This window comes from Marmota monax, unplaced genomic scaffold (genome assembly GCF_021218885.2).
Source record: "Marmota monax isolate L192 unplaced genomic scaffold, Marmota_monax_Labrador192_F-V1.1 WCK01_AAM20220418_F8-fsc00192, whole genome shotgun sequence".
Lineage (NCBI taxonomy): Eukaryota > Metazoa > Chordata > Mammalia > Rodentia > Sciuridae > Marmota > Marmota monax.
In genome coordinates this window covers 2,820,906-2,833,814 of record NW_026693786.1, presented here as the reverse complement: position 1 = coordinate 2,833,814, position 12,909 = coordinate 2,820,906, and the positions used below count along the sequence as shown (strand labels likewise).

General features: G+C 34.7%; 1 protein-coding gene across 11 annotated transcripts in view; it reads left to right on the top strand.

Moving 5' to 3' along the window:
* The window catches only part of Atrx (ATRX chromatin remodeler), a 231,630-nt gene that overhangs the window by 116,543 nt on the left and 102,178 nt on the right, over positions 1 to 12,909 (top strand). For all 11 annotated transcript variants that reach the window (XM_058584904.1, XM_058584905.1, XM_058584910.1 and 8 more), the window contains 4 exons: positions 8,553 to 8,694; positions 9,631 to 9,740; positions 10,854 to 11,000; positions 11,160 to 11,337. In XM_058584904.1, coding sequence (XP_058440887.1) covers positions 8,553 to 8,694; positions 9,631 to 9,740; positions 10,854 to 11,000; positions 11,160 to 11,337 — 577 coding nt within the window. The remainder of the gene's footprint in view (positions 1 to 8,552; positions 8,695 to 9,630; positions 9,741 to 10,853; positions 11,001 to 11,159; positions 11,338 to 12,909) is intronic.

Sequence of the window (12,909 nt, the reverse complement as noted above, 5' to 3'; positions counted from 1 at the left end):
TGAGGTACCAGGGATTGAACTCAGTGACACTTGACTACTGAGCCACATCCCCAGCCCTATTTTGCATTTTATTTAGAGACAAGGTCTCAGTGAATTGCTTAGCACCTAACTTTTGCTGATGCTGGCTTTGAACTTGAGATTCTCCTGCCTCAGCCTCCTGAGCTGCTGAGATTACAGGTGTATGCCACCATGCCCGGTGTATTTCTCTGTTTTCTTGGTTCAATTTGGATAGGTTACACATGTCTTGAAATTTGTCAACATCTTCGGGATTTTTCACTTTATCAGAGTATAAAGTTTTCAGAATAGCGTCCAATGGCTCTCTGGATTAAAAAAAAAATCTTTGTGGTTATGTCTCCTTGTCCATCTTTAATTTTTTTGATTTGGATTTTTTTGTTTTGGTTTGTTTGTCTAAGGGGTTATCAGTTTTGTTTATCTTATCAAAGAAACAATTCTTTGTTGCATTGATCCTTTTTAAAATTCTGAGTTTCATTAATTTCAGATCTTTTCAGTTATTTCCTATCTTCTACTGATTTTGTATTAGTTTGTTCTTACTTTTCTAGGGTCCTTTTTTTTTTTTTTTGGTGCTACTAGGGATTGAACCCAGGGCCTTGTACATGCTAGGCAAGCACTCTACCAACTGAGCTATATCCCCAACCCCTTTTCTAGGGTCTTGATGTGTATAATTTGATTATTTATTTGGGATCATTCTTTTTTAAATGTTGAACTGTTTTCCTTCTTAGAGATTTTGATATGTTGTATCTCTATTCTCATTTGTTTCTAAGAATTTTTTCTTCTTTGATTTCTCTTCTAATGGATTCTTCAGTCATAAAAGTGTATTATTTAATCTCCAGGTATTAAAACGTTTTGTTTTTAATTTTGTTGTTGATTTCTAACTTTATTTTGTTGTTATCTGACAGGATGCAAGCAATTATCTTTCTATTTTTTTATTTTGCACTTGGAATAATTTTCTTTGGGTCCTAAAACATGTCTATTTTAGAAAAAGTTGAATGTGCTTCTGAGCAAAAAGTGAATTTTGTTGTCAATGGATGAAATATTCTATAAAGTCTATGGGGTCCATTTGGTCAACAGTTCTAAAGAATCTTAGTTTATGTCTGCATGACTTATCTAATGGTGAGAGAGATGTGTTGAAATCACCCATATTATACTATTGTGGGCTATTCAATTCTTTATATTTAGAAGGATTTGTTTATGTGTGTAGGTGTGGTGACATATGGGGCATACATATTTACAGTCACTTTATCTTCTTGTTGGATGATTCCCTTAACCAGGATGAAGTGATTTTGTCTCTTAAGATTAATTTTGGCTTGAATTCTGTGTTTGAATTGAATGTTTGCTTTCTGTCTCCATTTACATGGTATATCCTTCCCAGGTTTTTTCCTTTGCTGTCTTAGACTGTGAGTATCTTGTAAACAACATATTGTCATATCTTGTTTTTTAATCCAGCAGTCCCCCACAAATAGTAAGTATATATTTCTTTTTGCATAACACATGATTTATTTTTCATTCCCCCCTTTAAAGTGGTTTTATTTCTCTCCCAGTTTTATAATGAAAACTTGTAAACATACACAGAATTTGATATAATAATAAAAGGAACATTAATATACTTAACACTTCCCTTCTTCATTTCTTAATGTTTTGCTATATAGCCATATACTGTGCAATCATCTTTCCCTCAATGACAGGCCATATATACAGTGGTTGGGCCATAAAATTATATTGCCACATGATGTTTTCGGGCTGTAATTTTGTTAAGAACACTGTGACATTTGCACAACAAAATCTTCTAATGATTTCCTTTTCAGAATACATCCATATCGTTAAGAGATAGGTGAGCATATGTGGTTGATCACTTGTCTTTAATGTATATATTTGTTGTACCATGAATGAATGAATTAGTCTATGCTCTAATCTGTATTCTTTGGTTTTCATAGCTTAGGTTTACTTTGTATTTCTTTTGCTGATTCCTTCATGTGTAACATTAGGATCTTAATTTTGCATCATTGTTTACATTTACATACACTAAATATGGCCTCTTTTAGCATTCATTTTATTCCATCCAATAAATTTAAAAATTCTGTTTATTTTCATTTTCTTCATGATATTTTCTAGTTTCTCATGTGATTTGTTATTACACCCATTATCTAAAAGTTTTATTAAATTTGAACACATTTCTGGTTTTTTTTTAGTTCTTTGTTATTCATTTCTGATTTCATTGCCTTTTCCTTGGAAAACATGCTTTGTATGATTTCATTCCTTTTATATTAAGACTCGTTTTATGCCCTCTTACATGGTCTGTCCATGTGCACTTGAGAAAAATATGTTTCCTGCCATTCTTGAGTATTCTGTATAAATCTGTTTGGTCCATGTGATTTATTGTGTTACTAAAATCTTTATTGATCTTTTGTCTCTGATTGCCCATGCATTATTTTTTAAAATTTTCTTAGTTTCATATGCATAGGACACCTTTTTTTTTTTTTAATGTGGTGCTGCGCGAGTTGAAACCAGTGCCTCAAATATGCTAGGCAAGTACTCTGCCATTGAGCTATACAGCCCCATTCCCTTGCATTATTAAAATTGGCCTATTTAAATTTCCAAGCATTATTCTAGTTCTTTCTGTTTCTTCCAATTTTATTAGTGTTTCCTATATATCTTGGGGATATTTTATGTTATCCATGTGTGAGTATAATTATTATAACTTTTTGATGAGTTGATTCTTTTATTGATATATAATGCCCTATTTGTCTCTTAAAAGAGTGTTTTCAACTTAAAATATGTTGTGTATGTTTATTTAGCCATCCCAGCTCTCTTTTGGTTATGCAAGAATATCTTTTACCATTCTGTTACTTTCTGCCTAGTTCTGAAGTGAGTATTTGGATCATATTTTGTTTTATTTTTTGGGCCTTGGCATGTAACCCATGGTTTTGTGCATGTTAGGCAAGCATGTTACCACTGAGCCAAATACTCAGCCCCAGACCATATTTTTAAATCATTTAATCTGTACTTTTTGATTTAGGAGTTAAGTACATTTAAATTTGAGGTAAGTTATGATGAATAAAGATCTTCTTCTTCCATGTTGCTTTTTATTGTGTCTTAGTTACATTTCTTTTGTTCATTATTTTCTACATTACTTAGAGTTCTTTCATTGTTAATTGAAGTTCTGCAGTGATACATTTGATGTTCACCTCAATTTATTTCAGTTATATTATACAGCTATTTTCTTTGTGGTTACAGTGCAGATTACAAATAATATCCTTATGTTATAAAAATCTTGTTTCAGTGCATACCAAAATTCTTTTTTTTAAAAGAGAGAGTGAGAGAGAATTTTAATTTTTATTTTTTAGTATTTGGCAGACACAACATCTTTGTTTGTATGTGGTGCTGAGGATCGAACCTGGGCCGCACGCATGCCAGGCGAGCGCGCTACCGCTTGAGCCACATCCCCAGCCCCCAAAACTCTTATTCAACTGCTTCCCGTGTAGATAAGTGTTTTAACTGTGTATGTTAACAATGCCACAAACATTTTAGCCATTTTATATATGTGTGATAATTTATAATTATATTTTATATATTTTTTTAATCTTGTAAAAAGCAAAAAGTGGTGTTATCAATGAAAATTACAGTTATACTGGCTTTGAATGTATGTTTTTTGGAGATCTTCTCAGCTGACAGGGTTTTTGTTCAGTATTTTGCATTGCCTTCTGACCATTAAGTTTCTTTTGAGAAATTGACTGATTACCTTTTTAAAGATCCTTTGTGTATCATCACCATCTATTCTTGCTGGTGACCTATGCTAGGTTCACAAATCTTACTATTCTAATAACTTAGGAAAATGGCGAAGAAAGTATGCAAACACACAGAAGTCCCTTTTCAAACTCTGGGACGGCTCTCTGACCTTAGGGGTCTGTGGAAAAAAAGAGAGCCACTGGAATTCTTTATTCTTATATAGGGAGGTTCCATGGAACATTCTATCCCAAAAAGGGCAAGGGGTAGGATTACAAAGGAACAGGTAAGTGTAACTCAACCCCACCGGGTAACTCCTACTCCTGGAGTCAAGCCTCATTATCCGAGTGGAGGTAAAGCCCAAGTTATTGAGGAGTGCAGTAATTGTTCAGTATGTCTTGCTCAGGGCTTAAGGATACATATTTCCAGAGCAGCTCCCCATAGCAGGGTGCAACTGTTCCATGCTCCTTTACTCAGGACTTAAAAGTGTATACAGTCCAGACCGGCTCCCAACAGTGTAGGATGAATAACTTCTCTCTTGCTGATTATAGTACAGACATAACCAGGAGATATTGTGGGTTTGGTTCAATAGTATTGCAATAAAGCAAATATTGCAACCATGTGAGTCACATGTATGTTTCCTTTTCTCTCTGCATATAAAGCTATGTTTAAACAGTAATATAGTGTATTAAGTGTTTAGTAGTTTTCTGTGTAAAATATTTATTTATGTGCCCAAATTTCAAATATTTTGTCACTAAAAAATGCTAATGATCATATGAGCCTTCAGTAAGTCAGTCTTTTTTGCTGCTTGTGGGTCTTCCTTCCATGTTAATGGCCTCTGACTAATCGTTGGTGTTTGCTGACAGTTTGGATGGATATGGCAGTTTCTTATGAAATTAGCTGAATTTCCTCATTTCAACATCTGAGTGGTATTCATCAAGGGTAGATTCCATAATTTTTTTTTCCTCACTTTGGAGTACTGGGTATTGAACATGTGCTGTGCCCTAACAGTGAGCTACATCTCCAACCCCTTTTTATGTTTTAAGTTGGTGAATCTGGCATTGAATTTGTGATCATTCTGCCTCAGCTTCTCAAATAGCTGGGATTACAGGTGTTTGTCACCACAAGTGATTTACATTCCATTTTAAGAAATAATTTTCGGGGCTGGGGTGGTGGCTCAGTGGTAGTGCGCTCGCCTAGCATGCATGAGGCACTGGGTTCAATCCTCAGCACCACATAAAAGCAAACTGATGTATTCACCTAAAACTAAAGATACATAGTAAATAAATATTTAAAAAAAAAAGAAATAATTTTCTAGAGAGCACTGTGGCATATGTGTGTTTACCCAATGACTTGTGAGGCTGGAATATCTCAAGTTCGATGCCATTTTGGGCACGTTATCAAATCTCTGTCTCAGAATATGAAAAGGGGCTGAGTATGGTAGTGTGCCCCAGGGGTCAGTCGATAATACCAAATAAAAAAGTCATTTTATTTGCTCATTCCCATGAGCAACTCCGCCCTTATTCCCCCTCCCCTTGTTTTTGGTGCTGGGCATTGAACTAGGGAAAGTGGACCACTGAGCTGCATTCCCAGCCCTATTTTTAATATTTTTATTTGGAGGCAGGGTCTCCTTGAGTTGCCTAGCACCTCTTTGTTGCTTAGGCTGGCTTTAAACTTGCAATCCTCCTTTGTTAGCCTCCTGAGCCGCTGGGATTACAGGTATACACCACCTCACCTGGCCTCCCTTTTCTATTAAGCTTTATCATGATATTGCAAAAATCTAGTGATATATGTCCAGGCTCCACTTAAACTTGTAGTTTTATACTATTTTCATCACACTTGAAGTTACTTGTAACTTAAACCTCATGAGGTCATTCATGAGGGTTTAAGTCAAGTTCTTTCATATTCCTCTTACTGTTGATATTTTGACCTCCTCACAAGAACCATGAATGTTAATGATGTCTAGAGTGATGAGTACTTTCCAGAAAGCTTTGAATTTACTTTGGTCAGATCCCTCAGTATTTCTATTCCTTCTTTCCTTTTTTTAAAAAAAATTTTGGTTGGTACCAGGGATTGAACCCTAAACACTAAGCCACATCCCCAGCCCTTTCTATTTTTGTAGTTTTGAGACAAGGTCTTGCTAAATTGCTTATGGCCTTGCTAAATTGCTGAGGCTGGATTTGAATTTGTGATCCCCCTGTTTCATCTCTTATTTGCTGAGATTACAGTCATGCACCACTGTATCTGGCTACAAAATGTATTTCTTAAATAATAAGACTTGTGTTTTAGACAGCTTATTTGATCCTGTGACTAAAAAACCTGAGAAGAACAATTTTAGAGTAGGAAAATTTTGTTTGGGTGCTCAGGGTTTTAGAGGTCTCAGTGCCTAGACAGCTGACTCCATTCCTCAGAGGCAACATCATAGCTCACATGATGATTAGAAAACAGACTAAGCTCAGCTCACTCAAGATAAACTCCAAGGGCAAGCTCCCCATGACCCACCTCTTCCAGCCACACCCTACCCACCTTCAGTTATCAGTTAATTTCTATTAGGGGATTTTTTTCAGTGATTGGGTTAAAGTTCTCATAATGAAATTATTTCACCTCTAAGGTTTTTTTTGTGTTGTCTCACACATGAGCTTTTGCCAAACATCTCACATCCAAATCATGGCAAGTTGCATGTAAAAATGACTCCTGGTTATGACCAGAGAATTGATATTGTGTGTATGGGCAAGAAAACAATATTAATATTATTGTACTTTTCCATGAAAGTTCTGGTGACCAGGTGCATGGTCCATGAATAGTAGTCTTTTAAAAAAAAAATTTGTTCTAAGTAGTTATACACAACAATAGAATACATTTTGACACATCATACATAAATGGAGTATAACTTCTCATTTCTCTGGTTGTACATGGTGTATGATTACACTGGTTGTGTAATCATATATGCATGTAGGGTATAATTACTGATTCATTCTTATTATTCCTCCTACCCCCACTCCCTCCTTCCCCCCCCTTCACTCCCCTTGAACTAATCCAAAGTACCTCTATTCTTCCCTAGTGCCCCACTCCCCCATTGTGAATTAGCATCTGCATAGCAGAGAAAACATTTGGCCTTTGGTTTTTTGGGATTGGCTTATTTGCTTAGCATGATATTCTCCAGCTCCACCCATTTACCTGTAAATGCCATAATTTCATTCTTTAAGGCTGAGTAATATTCCTTTGTGTATATATAACACATTTTCTTTTCTTTTTTTAAATAATTTAGATTTACCTTTATTTATTTATATATGGTGCTGAGAATCGAACCCAGTGCCTCACACATGCTAGTCAAATGCTCTCCCACTGAGCTACAATCCCAGTCCTTTATAATACACTTTCTTTATCCATTTATCTGTTAAAGGGCACCTAGGCTGGTTCCATAGTTCAGCTATTGTGAATTGAGCTGCTATAAACATTGATCTGGCTGTGTCATTGTAATAGTATGCTGATTTTAAGACCCTCAGGTATAAACTGAGGAATAGGATAGATGGGTCAAATGGTGGATCCATTCCAAGTTTTCTGAGGCATCTCCACACTACTTTCCTTAGTTGTTGCTTTTGGGGGATAACTTACTGTAAAACTGTTGTGTTCTTTTGATGGCACCATGTATCCATGGCTTTTCTTGTTCCTTGAAGTCTTTTGTTGCTATTTGTGCATTTGAAGAAACAACCACTTCATCCACTCTTGTGTTTTTTTTTTTTTTTAATATCAGGAATTGAACCCAGGCACTTAACCACTGAGAGACACCCTAAATCCTTTTTTATTTTTATTTTTAATTTTGAGACAGGGTCTCAATAAGTTGCTTAGGGCCTCACTAAACTGCTGGGACTGGTCTTGAACTTGTGATCTTCATGCCTGAATTCTTCAGTGCATCTATTTTTTAACTATTTTGTTCCAAGACTATGCTGGATGAATTCTCTGCTGGATTCCCACATTTCCACAATGGTATTGTCATTTATAGGTGATTTATTATCTGTGCTTGTGTATATGTATTTTTCTATTTTTCTTCTTCCTTTCCTCCTTCCCTTCCTTTATTTTTTCGGGGGTGATGGGGTTCTCAAGCATGCTACCACTGGGAGTTACTTCTTGAGTGGAACAATTGTTTTTGGCATTTCATATTGTAGGGATGTTTACTTTTTGTTGTTATCAGGGATTGAACCCAGGGTTGCTTAACCACTGATCCACATTCCCAGCCCTTTTTAAATGTTTTATTTTGAGACAGGGTCTCGCCTGAGTTGCTTAAGGCCTCACTATGGTCCAGAGCCTGGCTTTGAACTTGCTATCATCCTGCCTCAGCCTCATGAACCACTTTGATTAGAAGAGTGTATCACTGTGTCTGGGAGGATGTTTACTTTTATATTTGCCTTTTGCTCCTCTCCATTTATTACCAGCCATTACCACTCATCATGACAATCTTAAATGCCCTCAAATTTTAAGTGTCCTATAGAATAGAACTTTCCCAGGTTGGGAATCACATCTGTATTCACATTGTAATGTTGGTGCCATAGACTAGTTAGAACACTTCTTTTTTCACATTTCTATCTAACATGTATTGAGGTATCCTGGTTGAGAACTATTAAGCTAAATTATTGGCTTTACTAAAGTGATTTTATGTTTTATAAAGGTGATTGAATTTGCAAAACATATTATCCTGGCCTTATTGAACCAAAATATTAGATGTATCTATACTTTAGAAAATATTCCATAGTAAAATTTATACTCCACCATTGCTTGAACTTAACTATCAACAGCTTTTTTTTTTTTTGTAGGTGATAGAAATTGAAGATGCTTCACCCACCAAGTGTCCAATAACAACCAAATTGGTCCTAGATGAAGATGAAGAAACCAAAGAACCTTTAGTGCAGGTTCATAGAAATATGGTTATCAAATTGAAACCCCATCAAGTAGATGGTAAGAACCTATTAGGCAATTCATTCACGTTAAAGTTTACCTATATTTAGTTGTTTTCTGTGTGACTCACATGCTGCTAAGCACTGGAGATAAATTGGTGAGCTAAGATAACATGATTCCTGCCCTTACGATTGCCTGTAGGTAAATGAGGAAGAAAAAAATCTTTTGTAATTGCAGAAACAGTGAATTTTATAATTTGGAAAAATTGTTACTTATAAATGGGTATATTTAACAAGTGAATTTCACTTGTACTATAGTGGTTGGATGAGGTGGCTAAGAAGTGGTACAGTTACCTCAGTGCCTTCTTTGGGAATTCCTATTTCAGGATCTTCAGGTATGTTTTAAAATAATACTCCTGTACTGGTATTAGAAAGATACTCTATTGTAACTTCCTTCTGCTTTCTTGGAGCAGAATCAGTAAGTTGGTTTTGAGTATGCATATGAATTGATTCATAAGGTAAATTCTATATTTCCTACTTCTTGAGTTACTGGCCCCATTTCTTACTCAGTCTTTTCTGTTGAATAAATAATAGAAATAATTCATTATCCTGTTTTTTGTTTTTTTTTTTAACACTGATTGGCTCAGTATCCTTTAAAGTGTATTTGATAGGAAGCTGTTTCATCTTTAGGTAAAGTTTCTATTTCAAAGGAAAGTATTTTTATATATTTTTGTACCATCCCAGGGTATAGAGAAAAACTGTTTTGATAGATTAGATAATGTGAATTTAACAAAGTCATCCAGTAGTGTGCTTGTGTTTGTGTCTAATTTATCTTAGCAGGGAAATCTTTCTATTTATATTTAAGTTTTTTTTTTTAAACTCTTGAGTATTGTGTTAATACTATTTCTTAGAAGTTTTCGTTATTTTTGATTTAACTGATTGGGAAAAGGTTTAACTTGGACCTTTAAATGTAACTTAATGAAGCTGTAATCTTTAGGTGTTCAGTTTATGTGGGATTGCTGTTGTGAGTCTGTGAAAAAGACAAAGAAATCTCCAGGTTCAGGATGCATTCTTGCACATTGCATGGGACTTGGTAAGACTTTACAGGTAAGAATAAAGAATATCCATGTATCCTGTTTTTTTGCTTACATTAATTTGGATTCAACATTAATACTGGGTTCTGTTATGTTTACACACTGCTGTAGGGGCTGGAGATAAAACAGTGATTAAGAATTACAGAATCCCTCTCAATATATTATATTCTGTCAGAGAATAAAATAAGAAATTTCTGCTTTTAGATAATATGTGTTAATATGATAATAACAATAATATAATAAACATTGAAAGTTAAGGAAGACATCTTTAAAAAATGCTATGTTTGAGCAGAAGTCCTAATAAGGTAAGGAAGTGGGGTTACAGATAGGGCAAACAACCATGACCAAGTCATTGAGTGAGAAATTAACTTCTTTCACTTAACAATATTTAACTGTCTATTGGGTTGGGGTTGTAGCCAAGTGGTAGAGCACTTTCCTAGCATTTGTGAAGTACTAGGTTTGATGTTCAGCACCACATAAAAAATAAAGCCCTAAAAATAGTTTGTGATGCCACAGTAATGAGAACATTTTAATGGTATTTTTTACCATTAAAATTACTTCGTTTGTATGGTTGGGATTATAGCTTAGTGGTAGATTTTTTTCACCCATCCTGTACAAGACCATGGGTTCAAACTCTAGCATTGCAAAAGAACGAAAAAAGTGATTGCATTTCTTATATTTGGTTTATGTAGCAGAGATGTGAAACTATTATATAGATTATTTCCAGAGATGGGTAATTATTATAGATTCATTGAGTTAGAACAAGTTAAAATGGAAAAGTATTGTGTAACATACTTGTCTTCCAAATTGGCAGTGGTATTTTCTGAAAGGCTTTTAGGACATTCTGTGGAGATCAGGGCCTTTGTTTAGGTGTGAGAACATTTTATATTATTTTGATCAATCATAGTATTATTATGATGCTTTAGAGTTAAAATGACCTTTTACATTTTTCATTTTACAAATATATTTCTTTCCCTATACATGGCTTGCAAATTATTTAAACAGTACACTAACCCTTTTCTTGGGTTAGTATACTGTTTAAAGCAAACAAAACTTTAGTTGTAAGATTGCTTAAATTTTTGTGGGTATATAAATGAAGGTACCAACTTAATTTGTTTTCTTTTAGGTTGTAAGTTTTCTTCATACAGTTCTTTTGTGTGACAAATTGGATTTTAGCACAGCTTTAGTGGTTTGTCCTCTTAATACTGCTTTGAATTGGATGAATGAATTTGAGAAGTGGCAAGAGGGATTAAAAGATGATGAGAAGCTCGAGGTATCATATTTAAGTGTTTTTGTTATTGAAATATTTGCATGAAATTCATATAGTAGAAGAAAGATTTTAAATTACAAATAGTGCGTATTTTAAAGGGAATTTTTAATAGCCTTACATTTTTAATAGGTATTTTCCAAAATCCTTATTTTCTCACAAAAGGTCTCTGAATTAGCAACTGTGAAACGTCCTCAGGAGAGAAGCTACATGCTGCAGAGGTGGCAAGAAGATGGTGGTGTTATGATCATAGGGTATGAGATGTACAGAAATCTTGCTCAAGGAAGGAATGTGAAGAGTCGTAAACTTAAAGAAATATTTAATAAAGCTTTAGTTGATCCAGGTAAAGTATTAACTTGCACTAACATGAAGAAGCAAGTTGAAAAAATTTTTTTCTTATATTTGGTTTATGAAATAATAGTTGAGCAACAACCAAGTAGCTGGTTTTGTTGTGTTTATTTGTCAGGCTTTTGTGTTCTTTTTGTTTCTTAGAATCAAGTAACATTCCAACGTGGAAAGAAAAATCACCCTTTATGTTGATAGCTGTCCAGAAGATATTTGCTAAGTCTGTAATTGTTTAGGGTTTTCAGGGGAGATCTTATAAACAAACATGCATCGGGTACCTATGTTACAATTGATTCTTCCAGGTGTTTGAACGTTAGATGATAACAAGAATTCTCTCTATACTCTGTAAACAGTTCTTAAATCTCTTTCCAAACTTCATGTCATCAGAAGAATTCCTGCTTGCTCCTGTCTTTTAAATGGTCACCATTATATTAAGCTAATATTTGGAATACCTTTGATCCTTTTGTAACAGCAATCTCATATGAGAGCCTATTACTTCATTCTTATTCCTTACCTGGAAAGATGACTAATTGTACTATGTGCAAAAATAATTAATTTTTATCTAAGACTATTAATTATTTGTACAATTTTTTCCTCATCAAATTTTATCTTGTTATATTACTTCAAGATACTATAGGATTTATGTTTGTTCAAAAATGCTGGGTAGCTGGGTTTACTTGTGCATACCCTCAATCCCAGAGACTCAGGACTCTATGGCAGGAGTATCACAAGATCAAGGCCAGACTTAGCAACATAGTGAGACTCATAGCAACTTAGCAAGACCCTTTCGCAAAATCAGTAAATTAATGAAGGATGGAAGAAAATAACTAAAGTAAGTCTATGTATGTAACTCAGTAGTAAAGTATCCTTGGGTTCAATATCCAGTCTCCCTAATACAAAATAAAACACCTCCATAATTATCACTGTTAAAGTTACTACTAGTTTTTAAAATCCATGGCTTGCTCCCCCCCCCCCCAAGGATGATGTAATTAATATGCACAAAAGTTACTGCCATTGTAAGTCTAATAATTACATTGTCTTTTTGCTATGATCAAGTTGGATGTCTAAAAATCCTATAGTTGATTTATTCTTTTTTTGTTTTGCTGTAGTTTTTTTTTTGGTTCTAATTAGTTATATATGACAAGAGAATGTATTTTGACACATTATATATAAATGAAGTATAAATACTCATTATTCTGGTTATACATGATATGGAATTACACTGGCCATGTAGTCATATATGCACATAGGGGAATAATGTCCAATTCATTATACCACCCTTCCTACCCTGAGACCCCCCTCCCCTCAGCCTAATCCAAAGTACCTCTATTCATTCTTGATGACTCCCCTTCCCCCAATGTGAATTAACCCCCGCACATCAAGAAAACATTGGAGGCTGGGATTGTGGCTCAGGGGTAGAGCGCTCGCCTAGCACGGGCGAGACCCGGGTTTGATTCTCAGCACACATAAAAATAAAGGCATTGTATTGTGTCCATCTACAAAAACGATATTCATTCATTCATATTCATATTCTCTCTCTCTCTCTCTCTCTCTCTCTCTCTCTCTCTCT